Source organism: Calonectris borealis, chromosome 6 (genome assembly GCF_964195595.1).
Source record: "Calonectris borealis chromosome 6, bCalBor7.hap1.2, whole genome shotgun sequence".
NCBI lineage: Eukaryota > Metazoa > Chordata > Aves > Procellariiformes > Procellariidae > Calonectris > Calonectris borealis.
The window spans coordinates 27,632,200-27,650,235 of record NC_134317.1 but is presented as its reverse complement, the minus strand read 5'-3'; the positions used below and the strand labels follow the sequence as shown (position 1 = coordinate 27,650,235).

The following is an 18,036-nucleotide window of genomic DNA, read 5'->3' as shown; positions in this document are numbered from 1 at the left end:
AGACTCATGCTACAGGCCACGCGTTAAAGCAGGCAGAAAGATACTAATCTTACTCTGAAATCTATGAAGATGAAAAAGCTTGTGCTCAGGATCACACAGGTGCGATTAATCAGCATTATGTCATTGTCATCATCTTTTGGTTGTTCAACCTAGTATCTCGATTAAAGTAGAATCAACTTTAAAAGTGATAAATTACACAAGAAAATCCAGGTCACACACACAAAATACCCAACTAGCTGAGATTCACAACAGGTACAATTTCTCTTTTTGCACAGCAACAACCCATATTTCTTGCTTTGAAGTATAATATTCAATAAAGAAAAAGGTTGTGATAATAAAACATAACTTAAAATCAAATGATTAAAATCCATTCTGAATAGAAACGATGGTACATGGCTTAAAACTTTCCAAAGATGATGCTAAATAGAAGTGTATCTCACAAAGAATCGCTTGGTGTTATACAGATTCTGCAAGACAATAATAACTGTATTTAAATAGTTTGAAAGTGCATTAATCATCTTGCATAATAACAGGATTTAAACATGATACCTAATTGGAAGGAATGGGAAAAACTGAAACACACTAAAGGGTGTACCAAAAAAATTAGGGATGCAAATGAAAAATCACAAAACAAGATTAGTTTTGGAAAATGCAAGCTAATTCATGTAGGGAAAAGAAGTCTAAACCTCACATAATAGTCAACCATCTGGTGTCTCAATCAGCAGTATAAAACTGAAGATGTAATATTCTTAAGTAAATGAGGAAAAAGAGCCACTTAATTATTTTATAATTGAAATAATAAATATAACAATGTCTTAGTACAAAACTGAAGTATCTTCTTTGTACAGTGTCTTCATAAGAGCAGCAGAAATAATTGATAGCTTGTCAATTTAACAGCAGTTATGATGTCTACATATTGAGTATGCATTATGCACTGCATCTTAGCCCAGTTATATATGAAGTGTAGAATACAAGTTTACTTTTTTGTGAAGATATATTTTACGAGCTGTAAAGTCTTCTAATTATGCAAGAACAGTTCTTCAATTATATACATTTCTGTACATTTCCTGGAAAGATTTACGATTTAAAAATATTCTTCAACTAAACACAACTTTACTCCTCATATTTTCTCAGGGAGTCCATAGTCTACTTTTGCAAATTAATGTTCTTTACATGCAAAAGATTAAGGAATAATTTAGATAAAATCTTCCTGAACCTCTTTCAAAAAAATGAAAGCCACATTATACTTACTTTGGAAAAGCAACTTTTCCAGAAACTCTCAAGTCAGCAGAACAATTTTCTTGGGAGCAAAATCTTGCGAAAACAAACTATAAAAGACAAATTAAAAAAAAGCATTTTAGGATATTATGCATATTATAGTGAGTAAAAGTATTTCCAAACAAAAAAACCTATCACCTTGTTACCAAGTATCTGGAATTGGCTAATAGCTCTTGCCCCTAAAAGCAATTCAATCAGGCTATGATTTGCCATTTTCCAAACACATTCTGCGCACCCAGAATAACAACAGAGAGGCTTTCCAGACTCACAGTTAAATCAGTGGGTTCAGCTGATTTTTTAGAAGTAGTACATAAAAAGGGCAGAGTGTTTTAGAGGATCCAGAACTGAGGTCTCTGCAGTCTCTCCTATGATACAGCACATTAACTTTCACAAGAGAGTTTCATTACACAAACTTTACTTACCATACTGTTAGTAAGGTTTGATGAAACTAGAGACACCGTGAGTTGCATGTGTCCGTGCCTTGGTTATCAGTACGCTATAGAGCACATTTATGTCACTATATTCAACAACACCCTGTTTCTCTCTAACTCTGTGGTTTCTAAAACGAAATTTTGAATGAAGATGAAAAGGAAAAGCATGCCATTTAAAAGGAGCTTTTAAATATCTCGGAGTTCTGACAGTCAATGTACCCGAATTACATGAAACTTACTGTTTGTGAAAAGTCGTAATATGACCATTTGGTAGTTAAAAATTCAGAGCATCCTGAACTTTTGCTTAAGTCAGAGTAAAAGTCTATTAACTCTTAATAAGTTTTTTTTGGGGAAAAAAGTTAATTTCATACTCACTTAAGGATACAGAATACACTCTTTCCCCCCCACCCCCGACTTTATGTTTGAAAACCTGCAATACCTTCACAGAACTAATACTTCAGCAATATTGTTGAAACACTTCAAGATTAATACCAACACGATATTGTGTATTTAACGCAGAATTAATTTTAAAGAACAATTCTATACTGGAAAGTGACTCATCCTGTGTAGCTGAAAAAGAATGAATATTTCAAAGAATGAATTTCATACCTGTATATAATATATACAGGTATATAATACTATATATTCTTGCAAGTTCTCTGCTCATACCTCTTTTTTTTTTTTTTAAATCATAATACAAATTGTATACCAGTTCTGCAAAGATTTTTTTTTTTTAGCAAAAAAATTAGGCATTTTTTAGCATGCTGGTTTATTCATTAAGATCAAGGGACTAGGTGCCTGTCTGGAAAATGCAGTCCTTCACACGCTACGGATGTGTGAAGCTTTTTTTAACTGGAGATTAAAACGTGAATATTAATGCATTTGAAAAAAGAGAACTCATACACCAACCTTGCTTTTTATAACATCTTTTTCTTTCCTCCGTTGAAGAACAGGTTGAAGCGGTGAAAATTCTTGAGCATTTCTTTTCTGTAGAATATGATGCCCCAGATGATAACTTGCTTCAACATGTACAGGAGTCAAGATATCCCTTACATCTTTCTATGAAAATTGGAAACCTAATGAGTTAATCATATAAGACAAGACATGTATGCTTATGTTTTAAAGATTATAAGGTTCCCTAGAACTAACTTAAACAGGAACACTTATTTTTTACATGTGAAATAACTTCTTGTGCCATATGGCTCACATACTTTTCCAGACATCTTTGTCGCTGAAGAGGTAATCAGAAACGCAGAAAAGCAAAATACATTCAATGACAGCATCAGGAATTTCAGAATGGAAGATTCTTTTAATAAAAGAAGTCTTACTGAATAGTGAACCTATTCCTGTCAAAAATACTGCCTTGCACACCTATGAAATGCTGTACTGCCCAAATAGAAAAATAGGCAGAAGTTGGCTAAAATGGAGAAAGTTAACAGTGGGATAATGCCAGACAAAACCCATGGATATTTCTATATGCAGTCAAAAGGACTTCTCCCACAGTACCACTAAATCAGGTCATGACTGCATTTTATTCTTCTGCCTCTTTATTTCCTATTCTGTATTAAAAAGATTAAACTCCTCAATAAATGACCATTTTGTGCATGAAGCCTTGACTGTGTAGGAATGTTGCAGATCAGAGCCCAAACTACCTACTTGTGAAAACAACGGCTTGAAGCACCGTGTACTAACAATAGCAAACCTGATTAAATTATTCCCTAAGTGTAGGAGATAGACAGACACTGATTGTCCCTCCACATGGCCATTACGTGAATTCTTATCTGCAAGCTTGCTTTGGCCATGTTATCTAATTCATAATAACTTTCCACAAGGTCTTCTCTGCATCTGCTTTATATTCCTTCCATTATACTAATTAGCTATTAATTAGTCTTTACTCAAAATACATAAAACGTACATCGTCTCCTGCAAGGACTGTACTTGACAGACATTCACACTTACTTAACTTTAGGAGCTTCATAGAAGTACAAAAACCTCAGTGGGTGGAAGGAGATGCTTATAATGCTATTAATTAAGAATTAAAAAGAAAATTGAATTATATGGAGGAAAAAATACTAATGATAGACTACAGGAAGTGATGAGCCAAATCATATCCTTCCTCCTACACAAATACCTGCAGATGCTGGTACAGCAATCTGAACAAGGTCGGCTGTCAGTCAGATCTCTCTTGGCTTACAAAACTCTTATAAGTAAGAGGCAATTTGTCGTTGCTCCTGTAAGTAACATTCACTTAGGTGCAACTACCAGTTGAGATGCATCTGGGCAATTTTCCAGTAGATAACATAAGCTTTCCTTTCCACCGTGAAGCTTTATCGTGAAGAATTGGCTTCTAATGGTGTTATAAACAAAAAATAAGTAAAAGGAAGGAAGAAGAAAAATACATGGAAGACTTTTTCCCTGCAGGTTTTTTTGTAGCTGTAGAAAATCAAGTCTATCTCCCAGCCTCTGTGCAGGATCAACTGCACCAGTCATCCTAATAGATATTTGTTTCAAAAGGTCACAGAATTGCTACCTTGAGGATTTTAAAGAAAAGGCTACGCAAACTAGTCCATTATTTTATTACCCTTGTTTCCCCTTACATCTAAATATTCCCTGTCCTTAGTATTTCTTTAAAGAATTCTTTTCCCCCTTAGATAAGGCCTTACAGGAGATAAGTCTAGTTTTTCCTGTGTTTAATAAAACATGGCTCCTCTGTGTCACTAGTTTTTATTGTTTGATTGTGGTTTAGGACTTCAAGTTCTTCCCATTTATTCTCCAAAATTTTTGTTGGAATGGGCAAGCTTCTAAGATGTTTGAGAGACTGAATCACTTTTATGCTTTCTGCTCCAGTGAATGGCCTTAAAAATATTATATCCTTGTCCTGATTGCAGTTGTGTTTACTTTCAAGACAGGTCCCTCATTCATCCTTCAGAGGGATACATCAAGCATGAATATGACAGTTCATTTCCTCCAGGGCAACAGTGACTTTGAGACTACTATTGCAGTTAGGATCTTACTGACTAGATTTTACTAACTTATTTCCAAGTCAGTACCATCCTCAATTTCAAAGGATGGTTGCTGTTGGATCAAACTCTACTTCTAGAGAAACTAACAGCCATCTTCCTCCTGCTGAGTAGCTGGTACCATCTCTAATATTGGTGTTGGTACAGGCCTCCCTGGCTAGCTGACACCTTGCAGGTCTCCAACAGCCTCCTGCTGAACGCCCACTTGCCCTGGCAGCACTGCTACCTCTGTGGCTTCTCCTCTGAAGCACTTCTACCATCAGATTCCTTCTACAACAGTTGTCTCCACACCTTCACAGAGAACTGTAACCACGTTCACTACTAATCTGGTCCAGGATTCAGGTTGATATGTCCAGGAGAAAGACACATCTGTGCAGGCTTCGCTTTTGTGAGCAGAGTAGAAAGATCACTTTGTCAGCACAGTGCACATTCTTCATATTGTTCAGCTCTAAAATTCATCCATGAAACTGCTGTGAGTGCTCTTCCTACCCCGTTTCCACCTCTTGATTCTCCGAGTATTTCCCTTGGTGAGTGCTGCATCCCTTGCAGGGAAAAATCAAACAATTCCAAGCAAGTGTTCTTCATGCCCTGCTAGCCTTTGGCTCCTTGCAACAAATTCACAGAACAGACCACACTACAAACCTCGAACTACAGACTCTCTTCTAGCAATCATCTTCATTTCACTTCCTATGGATCAGGAATGGGTTCTTTTCTTATCAGGTGAGTCTACCTCATCTGCTCAGAGTAAAAAGGGGAACAAGACCATACACATGTTCTTTGAAAGAGTTACTTGTCCTGGTTTCGGCTGGGATAGAGTTAAACATAATAAACATTTTCTCTGGGTAATTACAAGTTTAAAGATTTTGCATTAAGGAGTACATAGGAAAGTTCCATCAGAAATGTTCAGCAGAAAAATGTATGTTATACCGTATCTTCTTGGTTGCTCCAAACCAGCCTCAATCTATGATCTGTCATCCATAAAAAAGGGTGAAAAGATGTCAAGAATGCTCATTTCATCATTGTGATGACTATTATTATGCACATTCTCACCAACATAAGAGATGGCAGACCCATTGACTTCCCCACAGAAAGCTGAGAAAGCATCAGAATTAAAATATATTAGCTGTGGATGTTATGAACACAAATATTTTACTTCCAAAATGACGTGATGCGATTGTAAACAAAATCGGTTCTTTTGCAGCAGGTGAGCTTTTCAACGGAGAACAAAGGATTTACAGGGCAATATATATTGAAAATTACATTACCCTCATAAATGCTGGATGATCTTTGCAGGCAATGTTCTTGCTGTAAATCTTTACATTTCCTGAGATTGTATCAGATGTTCCATTGGAGGAAAAATAAAATCTTGCTTGTGTATCCGCTTTTCTGTTCACATCAACACTCAGATTATAAAGCAGTACTGCAAAATAAAACCCAGGGAAAATAAAAGTTATAAAAAATGTAAGTGTTATCATAATTTATGATAGAAGCTACATCTTCTGACTCACTTTCTTCAGTATGTTCTGTAATACCCATTTTGAAATGCTCCGCTTAAAAATTCTCTGACATAAATCCATACCTAAGGAAAGCTTCTAGCCCTCTGAAAATTGATTGCATCAAGACTGATCCCTGATACATGCTTTTACATCAGGGATAGTTTTGTCAAGTTAGATTCTGATAGAAAACTGTAAATATATTTAAAGAAAACCTGCTTCAGTTACTCACAGGGCTGACATTTAAATTTCAACAAACAGATAAGTCAACGGACACTGACAAATATTGTTTAACTTCACTTTTTTCTATTTAAGTTAGCATGAATTGCTAGGATAACAAATTGCAAATAAGGTTCAGAGCATTACTGATTTATTACTTCTTAATATCTGCCAGAAGTTGAGTTAGGATATCTAGAATTTCCTCTAGTCTTTTCTATTTAAGTTGAAAAGTCTTATGTCCAAATCCAGCATGGGCAATCCAGTCTGACTGCTCACCTTTCACAACAAATATGAATTCCAAAAGATCTGAACTTGAAACTTTACAGTTCATCGTTGCATGTGTTCTCTGTAATGGGTTCCTAAAGGATATTGTATATTCTCATACAGAAGATTTAAGCAATTTAATTTTATGTAACGTGTATTTGCAGGGCTGTTTGCAGTTTACAAATAGCACGTGACAAGTAGGTTAAAAGCACCCAGGCAATAGTCAAATATAGACAGTAAATTATTTTAAATAAGTTCACCACGAATATTCCCACCAATAGATATTGCTTCAAGCAATATCATTTTTTGCCAAAAGCAAAATATGCGTTGTATAAAATATAATACAAGATATATTTTTCAGTAATTTTGATGGGACTCCCTCTCTTTCACATAGTGTTCCATAATGGTAGGATCAGGTGCTTGAGCTGCTTTATGAAGGGAATGTCTTTTCTCTGTTGCTAAGTGGAAGACTGCATCCTACAGCAGTCCCGTATGATTTGGTCCATGTCTGGGAGGACTGCTTTTAGAGGACATCTGGATATCATGCTGAATAATCCATTTGATTCTACATTAAGAAAAGACATTCACCCACCATGAATTTCCTACCTAACTGCAAAGCAACAGCCCAGACATTTGCGTGTGGAAAGTTCAGACAAACTTGACAGACACTCCTGTTGGGTCCTGTGCAAAACAGAATATGGTCCCTGGGCAACTATGTAAAAGAAAGTGTTCACAGACTAAGTGCACTCTATTTCTTTGCGAACCCCAAAGCCATACTATCTCATTCAAAAACCTATCAAAATGACGGATCTAGTTATTGTGATGCTATGAAAGGGACCATCTGAAATGGCATCATTACAATGTAGTTCAAAAGTATGAGTGTGAATCTAATCACACCGCTGTTAGGTAAGTTAATTCAGGTACCAGAATTAGCCTATCTATGATGGTAGTGTAAAACCCATGTGAAACTACTACTCAATGGTTGTGCACAGCCCAGCTGAACTCTTTAGCGTCACAACCCAGCTAGCTAGCTAAAAATTAGTCTTTGTTTGTCTAAACCAGTTGCCATCAAAATTTTAGATTACATCGTTGATGCAACAGACAACTTGGAGTTCTACCTTCATCTTCACAGTATCTCACCTTTTTAACATCACTATCTCTTCTAGGCCATGTAACACCGGTAGTCCTAGCAGGGATATACTGTTATTCTAAATTGAGTAGAAGTGTAATGGCTCGATGTTATAGGGTAATTATGAGCTAAAAAACACATCCATGTTTTTACTTTTTCATTTTATACCGAACTCAGATTAATGGTCCACTAAATACCAATAGCATTATTCTGTAAATAGGTGCTTTTAAAACGAATACATATACTGGAATTTTTTCCGAGTGGCTTACCAATATAACCAGGTACCTCTCGTCCTGTATAGGTAAAGCATATCTTCAAATTCATACAGATGGCAGGCTGGTCATTTTCCATGCAGTTTAAGTTAGTTCGATTTATTGAATTAGAATGTTTTAAAGAAGCTTCAACAATTATCACTGGTTTTGTTCTACGAGTAGAAAAGAGTTAATGTTCACAAAACATTTCAGAAATACCTTACAGAATCTCTGCAGAATCTAACAATCTTTGACATAATCTAATTTTATAATTATCATTTTTTAAGCTATCTGCATTTTTCAGAATCCAAATACTTGTATGCACATTATTTGTTGCCTCAAGAAGTTTCAGAATGATATTTTCTTTTTCTTCAAGGTGTTTACTTAAATGTTTCAGTTGTAGAGCATTCTAGAGCCTAATGACTGAAGTTCAAGACACCAAGAAGAATATCATGAGGTTAAAACATACTACATGAAGAGTTTTATTAAATTGCATTAATAAATACAGTTAAATTGTATGGTCTTTAAAAGCACTGAAATGTAGCAATCTCACCTCAGCACCACAGCAGAATCAGAGAGAAATGCACCAACTGCTACATCTGTACAAAAAAATATATCAATAAGCATAATTTGTCAACAGGAATTACTTCTCAGGTACGAGCATTTTGTGGTATATTCACCTTTTGGTCAGCATTAAAACACCATTTGCACTTTATTTATCAGAAGGCACACACTAACATTCAAAGGTGCTGTTCTCGGTCTAGAAGATGATTCCTCAAATACTTGTCCACTGTCCATTAACGCTGCGTGCAAATTTGCTGGACTTGCAGATATGGGTAATGTGATGATTTGATTTCTATTCCACGTTTAAGTGGCTGATACTGAAGGACAATTCAGCTAAATAGAGGCACTTGCCTTCTTTTTAATCCAAATATTCAATATTGCTATACACACACACACGTATACTAAACAATGCAGTTATATATATAACTATATATATGAAATTATACATATAGAAAGAAAAAAACTTATTTAATTTATTCCAAACTAAGTGAAAACTATTCATGCAATAAGGAAAGAAATATACACAGTATATATACCTCTCAAATGAGGTAGCAGAAGTGAATCAACAGATGAGTCTAAATGATGTAAGGGTCTGAGGATGACTCCCAAATCAGTAAACAACAGGTGACCTGACAGCAGACTACTTGTACACTACCTCTTAGCCCAGCATTACAAATTAACCTGGATAACTTTTCTGTTGACATAGAGCATACAACATGCAGTTCATGGTAACTTTATGCCTTTACACCCACAGGGGCAGGGCAGGCAATACCTGACCTGATATAATGCTTATCCGCATAATGTCAAAATATTTTGACAATATGTGTAAAACAATGAGTATATACTTGGAACCAGCTAAGTTGTTTTATACCAAATCAGCACTTCTGTGTCATGCCCACAAGAACTCCACAACAGTCTTAATCCAATGCCATGAGCCCTGACTCACGTTCACGTATTGTTCACACAGACTGAGAGTCATGGAGCTCAGTGACTCCCGGCAAAATCCAGACTATGTGAAAACCAGTAAGATTTTTAGGTTAGCACACTAGTCTGGGCAACAAACGTGCTTCCAGTGCCCAAAGTAGCTCACTGTGACATTAGCAGATGAGACAGCTGCCGTAAAAATGAAAATTACGTTTTTCTTCCTCTTGTGCACTATGATCTTACTACTACATCATTCTCAGTCCTTAAGTAATAGATGACCGTGAAAACTGACTGCTTGGCCTCTTTTTTTTTTCCTTCCCAAAATGCAAGATGTGACATGTCATCTTAATAACAGATTTTGTTTCTGTTAAAAGTAAGAAGTAGCATGGTAGGATTGTTCCCTATGAATCTCCACTCTTTCAAAAATGAAAAATAAACAAAATTGTTTAATTCACCTTGATAACCATTGTTATCTGCATCAATGCCACTTGCTATGGATTGTCCAAACATGTTTAAAGAATTACTGACTTGATGTCCTTCTATTCTCTGAGGAGGAAAAAAACAGAAGAGAAAATTATTCTCGGAAAGCTAATCTTTGAGTTACAATATCCAAGGAAAAATGTTAGCACAATCATCCTGCTGAAGGCAGTTACCTGCTTACTGTGAAAGTATACCTCTGAAAGTAATATTCCTCAATTACTGCAAATGTTATATCCCATAAACTCCGTTTGAGGCCTCCAAACCAATTTATTTTTCTGTTACAGGTTATATTATGACTGGAAATCATAGACTATGTAAAAAATTTCTGAAGTCTTTTACAGTACCTCAGATGGTCTGAGTATTAAATGAAGGGGAAACCCTCTCGAATTTAAACACGGTTTTTCTGGATTGATCATTTTTCATTGAAAAAGCATACCTGTGAAAATGATGGCGTTATTCCATCTTCCCTGCCATTGTATATATAAATAACCCCTTTTAGATTATCTTCTTGTGGAGCCCCAATTGCTACATCTGTGGAAAAACAATTTAACAATAATCAGTTGACTAGGAAACATGAACAAGGAAGAGTTAAAGAAATCCATATCATGATGCATGCAATGCCAGACCAGATTTATTTGACTGAATTCAAAAGAAATGCTGAAGACAGATATAAAGCAAACGGAAACAATACAGACCAGCTCAGTAATCTGACTCTGCCTTAAGTACTATGTTTCTGGGCCAAATACAGCCATTTTGTTCAAGAAAAAGTCTGTTCCTACCAATACTGAATTTGACGGTTAAGAGGTTATCATGGAGAATAGCCAAAATGATCATTGTCTTTTTTTTTTTTTTTCAAAAAAAAAAAAAAAAAAGCCAAGCCTTGTATTCATGGAATTATGATGATTTTCCTGCACTCTGCTATTCCCACATGGATTAAATCACTGAAATGTAAGAAGTACTCTTATTATGCTGCCCAAAATGAACCATTTATTTTTCTATGAAATGTCCTTAACGGCTAATAACAGGCTTGAAGAGGCATTTAACAAGGAAATGAAGGTAGCTGGTTTGTACAAGGGGTATGTTTTATGCTGAGATGATTTAATCCCAGGGGGTGTGATGACATATAAACAAATCAACCAACGAACCCAGCCACCCACCCACTCTCAACAGCCCTTACCAAAAAGCCCCATGGTTCAAATAGCCAGAGGCTGCTAACCAAAAGTGGAGGGGGGGAGGGGGAGATGAATGACATCATCTTGAAATTCAGTAATATAAATTAATAATTGTGAACTTTCATTCACAAATAAGCAAAACTGAACTATCTTTAAATCGGAAATACTGTACGCTGCACCAAACCAAAATCACAAGAAAAGCAAAGCTCTGACGATTTGGTTTTACTGAACAATTCTCTGATTGAATCCATATTGATTGAATCCATACTTTGGTGACTAAAACACACAAAATATGTTATGTCTCTCTACTGGTGAGATGAAAATAGGACAGCCAAGTTGTGCTAATTAAAATTACACATATGTTCTTGAGGAGGTCAGATTCTACACCAACACGTATGCCATTATCTTCACAGGGCTGATACTGATGGTTTAGATCATTGAAGATGTTAGGTCTGCTGTGCTTTTTTATAACTTACTACAGACAAATGGTTTCTAAAACCCAATTTCTCTTTATATTTTGCTTCCAGCTGTTTTTCTTACAAAATTTCTTTTCCTACTGCCACTCTCAATATTGCGTCCACTTTTTCTTTTCAATGTTTTTGCTCCCTTCAAAAGCCAATCCACTTGTTTGCTCCGCCTCCCCCTGCAGTTTTAGGATGCCCGTTTTACATTATATTCCATGTTGTACATCTACTTTGCTATGCTGCTATTAATTTGATTTTACTTCTCTGTTCCCCAGCCCTACATTTGGATATGGTTTTCCTTTGCAGTTTGCAAATGTTTTGGGGCAAAACCTGAAACTTGTGTATAAAACTGTGAAGGTAATGCAAAACAGGAGAAACAAAATTTAACAAGAGTTCGAGGAACAGGTACCAAAGGAGGAAAAAAGAAAAAGACTACTTTAAGGAAAAGGAGACCAGATAAGAGGAGAATGACTGTTCCAAGCTTTGCAGGTTACAGAACAGGACCAAGAACACAAGGCAAAGGGAAGAGTGAAAGGAGAATCCTGGATGGTAACTACAAATAAAAAGGGTAATTCAGAAGCGTGAAGACAGACGTGGACCTGTCAAAGAAACAGCCCAGAAAAAGCTGTCAGGATAAGGATATTAGCTCCCTGCATACAGTCCGAATTTTGATAATGGAAAAACTGAATCCGTTTATGAATTTTTGAATGGTAGAAAATGCCTGTCATATTTTTATCTTGTCCCTACACAGCCTATTGCGCCTGCTTTCCTGCCCTTCTGCTGGAGGGGAGCACCTGCCAGTTTTTCAGAGAGGAATACTGGCCATTCCTATTTGTTTGAAACCATGACAAGATGAATGAAGCCACTGGGCCAGTCCCCTCTGCTTGTCTAGCCGGAGGCCTCCCAGTCGGCTGTGTTTTCGCAGGCTACCTAAACAGCTAGTGAATGGTCTTGGAAGGAAAGAAGCTGAGAGCAGTAGACCATGGGGCTTTCTGTAGCAAATATATTTTTGGCAGCCTGACTGGAAGCAGAGGGGAAGTAGAAGGCCATGAGAGCCATTCTAGATGTTTTGAAACATCTTACATCCTTTCATCTGTTTTCTTTAACTAAAATACCTTTTATCTATAACTTTCACATGGCATTCTCTTTTCAGTGTCTATTCCTTTTATGCTTATTACAGAAGTTAGACACAAGTCTGGAGACTGAGTCTCTCTGCCCTCTGAGCAGGTTCCACCTGAACAACATCAATGGAAATTTCAGCCCGTATATCATCATATTTACAGAGGGTGTTTCAGCCTGGGTGGCGGGGAAGGAAGGGAGGATATTCTCAGTTTCTGTTTAGGCATCTAACTTTATGTGTCTGAAATAGATCCTCCTGTATAGACAACAGGAAGAAAAAGCTCCCTCAGAGCCTCATTAACATTTTGAATTCGCTATGAAGGCATGGCCATCAAAGTCCTCCCCTGTGTTCTCCATCCTAGCCCCACTGGGAGCCCATGCTAGGCAATTCATGAGTCATCTGAGGGCTTGAGTAGGAAGTAGTCCCACAATAGTCTCCTAATCTGCAGGTTGTTTTCCATATCCCCATATGTTTAGTACTTCGTATTGGTGACACAGAAGCAGATCTTGACTCAATATGTAATTTTTATTTATGATGTTACAAAATTGCCAAATTGTTCCCCAGCCATTGTCTAAAACAGGATTAGGGATTCCACTTGAGGTCCAGCACCCAAAGTCATAGACTATGTTATCACCTTATACTCATGCATTTATTAAAGCGACAGAACCTAATCTCCTGATATTACACATCAATGACTGTGAAACAGCTATATTTCAAATCAGTGGCCCAGAAAAGAAAGGTCAGGTCACCAACTGAAAGTCTTCTCAGACTTCCATAAACCTCCTGTTTATCGTGACAGTCCACTGCTCAGAGAGAATTAAACCCCAAGGGTTTGTTTTTTTTTTTAATATGCTTACCTTCAAAACCATCATTATCAATGTCTCCTAGATTGGCTATGGACTCTCCAAACCTGGCTGCATATGAGTCACTCCCGCTGAGCTCAATGTTCAGTTCCACCATCTTTGCCTCCTGAAGGAAATCAGAGTCGATAGCACATTAACAAAGCGTCTTCCAGGTGACCTGGAATATTACTCAAAATGTTAAAACTGCCTTGGACACCAATATATAATCCTACTGAATTCCTCAGTGCAGAAGCGAGCATTGTCAAAGATATTTAACAGTATTTAGTATAATAATAATAAAGAACAAGGAAGTTGTTGTTTAAGAAAGAAAACAGCAATGTGTTCCCATAGCAAACACCTGTAAACAGCAGCAAGCTCGTATCAGAATACAGGGTCTTACTGCTCTGTGAAAACTGTGTTTGCTAAAAAGGTAGTAAACAGGAGCTGCTTCAAAGCTATCGTGTGTGCCCTAGTTACTTGTAGGTATCCAGGAGTGACTTAGTTCTCTGTGAGGAAAACACGTTCACAAAATGTTAATTGCAACATAAGAGAATAAATATGTATTAGTGGAGAGGAAGGAAGGGAAGTAAGATACGAAGATAAAATTTACAGAGCCAGACAAATTCAAAAGCACACAAAAAATAGTGATTATGCTTTCACTTCTATTCCTTAAAAAGAATAAAAGGAAGCTAATTCTAATGCATGATCTGTCCAGTTACTTTATTTGCCAAACTGAGGGCTACCAGTCTCTTTCCTGAATGGTACCACTAACTGCACGCAAATTTTTCATTCCCTGTTTGGTTTTGAAGTGCTAAATAAGTTGCTTTTCACACGCCAGTTCAGTGGTAAGCATGGTAATGGAGGAGAGCTTGCAAACAGGCTGTAGTGGCAGGCTGTCACTACCTGAAGTTACTATGAAACAAAACCAGTCTGTCCTCAGTTCTAATGCGAGCATAAGTAACAACGATTACAGTTTATACAGCTAGCCTTTGCAGGTGTGCTACACAGTCCTGCTGGGATTGTCATCGCGGCTCTAAAGTTGTTTTTCCTATAGCCTGAAATACTATATGATAAGAGAGAGGCTTGTTATACTAGAATAACTGTGTTACCATGTGTTTTTAAGAGAAAATACTTACAGAACCTGAATTGATATAGACATAAACTCTTCCTTCTTCTCTGATGGTACTTTGCATTGGAGCACCAACTAGCAAGTCTGAGAGGCCATCTGAATTCAGGTCCACAGCACAAACTGCAGCTCCAAAGTAAGAACCAAGCTGTGTGCAAACAAGAAATCACATTATTTTTGAATTTTGATGAAGACATGCTAGAAGTTCTAAAGTGCAGAAAAGTAGTATGAAAGATTTACCTTTTTACCCCTTAGTTCAAATAGAATATTTAGTTGTTTCTCAATGCTAAAAATGTATGCCTAAAACGAAAAGAAAATATAAGTGGAGTTGAGCAAACAGTAATCTGAAATACTTTCCTGTGCTTTCTCTACAGCATGTGCTAGAGAATCAAGAAAGCAACACACAGTATCACAAGGTACAGCTATTTACTATTTCCTATCTGTACCTTTCTTTAACACCATAGTTCACAGCAATGTTATCCAGATTATCTTCCCTCATTCCTTCTTTGACTTTTCTCCCCATAAGAAATCATATATATCTGATACTTGTCTTCAAGACATTAATCTAAATTGGAAAATCATGGGTGGGTATGTGGGGGTATATTTTTCAAACCAGTAGTATAGACAATCTCTTACTTTACCAGTCTGTTCCTGTTGGGGAGCCCCTCCAATTACTTCTGTACTGGCTGATGTCAGAAAATGCCCAGCTCCAACAGAGTATCCTGTAAATTAGAAATGCACTATTCAATACTGGAAGTGCTATATAAAGAAAAAAAAAACGGGAGCATGACGTATAAAAGCTGTCAACACCACAAATTATTGTGAGTCTGACATTCAGACCTCATGCAAGTTAGCAATGAAAACAGAAAAGAAAATTTTTGAAATATACACAAAAGGTCAATACAAACAATAAATTCCAGCAAGCAGAAACAAGTGTCAGAAACACTCATTTCTTCCCAGGATCTCAATTATCTGCCATACTTTAAAAGCAACTGCAAATACCTTCTGTTAATGCATGTTCTACAATTGTTCAGTGAGTCCATATTATAATACAAATAAAAATGATCAAATGTCCATACAGTGCAATGTGGAAACACTTGATTCAATTGTTACTCTTTGACTATTGTTGTAACTGGACTGCAGAAAAATGAAATGTAGTGCTACTTATATGTACGTGCACACATACATACACACACACATAAAGCACTGCGGATATACACATACGAAAACGTCAGGAACAAATCGGAGCAAAAGCTTCATTATGTAGTAAGAAAACGTTGCATCAGCTTTTGTAAATGAATCTACATAACAAAGTATTTCTGTATGGGGGGACAGCTCGTAACAAACAGGACCATATTCTGGTGCAGACGCCCAGCCACAGAATTGCAAACTGAAGGCTAACACCTTAATCTGTAGCTACACAAGTCACCCTTACTCTTTCCAAAATACATTATGGCAAAGTTGAAACAGGGAAAACAGTTAACATATTCTGCTACTTTTGCATTTACTGAATGACTGTTGATTTTCGCAGCATACAGAGAAAATGGAAAAATCATCTTGGATCAGATGAGAATGAGCCTTAAATCTTTCATCTGTGAAGACAACCGTCTAGAATTCAAGTTCTCATTAAGCCAGCTTTTTCTTTTCATATTTTAAGCTACAAGAGGTGCACAAGGCAATTCATCATTTAAAGGTCAACACCTAGTTTTTACTTATTCAACAAAAAATTAAGCTTAAGTGGATGAACCTTAATTTACCTCCTCTGACCTTTATTTTCTAGTTATTTTGGTTTTGCTGGAGTGTAAACATTAGTAATTCTAATGAACTTTTTTTTTTTTAAAAAAAACCCAACAAAACCCCCCAAAGCCAAACACACTAAAAGAAAGTATAGTAATGAGATAGTCCTCATTTTTACTGTGGTATTAAAATATTTGGCTGGGGGGGATCACAAAATTGACCCATTACATTTAAAGGCGTAGTCAAATGAAATTTTATTTCCAACCCCAGAATTCTATCCTCTTTATCATCGCTACAGTTTTTCAGTTCGGTTTTCTTAAATATAATTTGCTGTTCTCAGATTCCTAAAAGAAACTATCTATTACTTTGTGATTTCTTTAAGGCAGTTTGTTAAGTGCCTAAGGTTACTCTTTCATCAGGATCAGCTGACAAAAGACTGACTATCTAATTCCTTTTAAAGAAGTCAGTTACTAATCTCCAAGATACTCTGAAGTAGTCAAGGAAATACTACTAAACATTATGTATTATCAGCTTCTTTTTCTAACTTTCTTCTTTCTTTTAATTGTCTGGTACTTAAACACCTTTGTTTCTTCCAACTTATGGAAAATGTTACAATACTTTTGCACACTCTTCCTCCAAACTCTAATTTGCTAATTATTACTCTTTGACAGTTTAATGAAAAATGTAAATAAAGAAGCCAACTTCTCAGTCCCTGCCAGAAGAAGGATAGTCTAAGTAGACAATTTTGTCTAGTCACATGCTTGAATTACACTTTGGTCTCAATATACTTCCACCACTTGGTAAGGATATTTTTGTTCATTATTTAAGGGAGAGGCAAACTCGGTCTTAAAAAAAGAAAAATCTTTGGTAACAGAATTAACCCTAAATAGATTTTGGCCTTGAACAATGCCAAAGATGGGACAGAACAGAAGCTGAGGGAGGGGAAGGAAGGTACCTTCACATTCTTTCAACCATATTATGTATTATTATGAGGGAACGAAGTGGAAGTTTAAGTAGCATGGAACAATACAAAATTTAAGGTTTATCACAGTTGCTACTGTAGAGACACACAGATGAGCCAATGGTCCCTTTCTTCACTTTCCTGTAGAAAGGGCAAGTTTAGAGAACACATGGCTCTGTCAAGGTAGCGTGCTGGCAGTTACGGTTGCACCAGGTCACTGGAGAAGTGTTTGTGAAGCGAACTCCAGCAGATCTCGGGTCCTGGATGGCCAAGGGAACTAGGAGAGACCACACATGTGCGGGACGGTTTCCCCTGCACCCTCCCCAGCACAGTCCTTGTGCAAGCTTTTACCCGTTTGCCTATATCTGGCTTTTGGCTATCAATGACTGGACTCATTCATTACAGAAATTCTCACTCTTATACTTGTAGGAGCAGAAATCTGGAATGAGCTTTTTTCCCCGGACAGGTGCAATACTTTTTTTGATTATTACTGGATTATTACTGGAAAGCTGTAGCAAGCATTCTCTGAAGTTTTTCATTTGTCCTATGAAAGGTTAGAAA

General features: G+C 36.7%; 1 protein-coding gene across 2 annotated transcripts in view; it reads right to left on the bottom strand.

The window, feature by feature from the left end:
- The window catches only part of ITGA4 (integrin subunit alpha 4), a 37,636-nt gene that overhangs the window by 8,518 nt on the left and 11,082 nt on the right, over positions 1 to 18,036 (bottom strand). The window contains exons 7-17 of one of the 2 annotated variants that reach the window (XM_075153373.1): positions 15,414 to 15,499; positions 15,018 to 15,077; positions 14,788 to 14,925; positions 13,667 to 13,778; positions 10,490 to 10,584; positions 10,029 to 10,119; positions 8,639 to 8,684; positions 8,104 to 8,258; positions 5,995 to 6,149; positions 2,619 to 2,768; positions 1,252 to 1,328 (exon numbers count right to left, since the gene is read on the bottom strand). In XM_075153373.1, coding sequence (XP_075009474.1) covers positions 1,252 to 1,328; positions 2,619 to 2,768; positions 5,995 to 6,149; positions 8,104 to 8,258; positions 8,639 to 8,684; positions 10,029 to 10,119; positions 10,490 to 10,584; positions 13,667 to 13,778; positions 14,788 to 14,925; positions 15,018 to 15,077; positions 15,414 to 15,499 — 1,165 coding nt within the window. Of the gene's footprint in view, positions 1 to 1,251; positions 1,329 to 2,618; positions 2,786 to 5,994; positions 6,150 to 8,103; positions 8,259 to 8,638; positions 8,685 to 10,028; positions 10,120 to 10,489; positions 10,585 to 13,666; positions 13,779 to 14,787; positions 14,926 to 15,017; positions 15,078 to 15,413; positions 15,500 to 18,036 lie in introns of those variants that run through there. The other variant, XM_075153374.1, reaches the window with a different exon arrangement.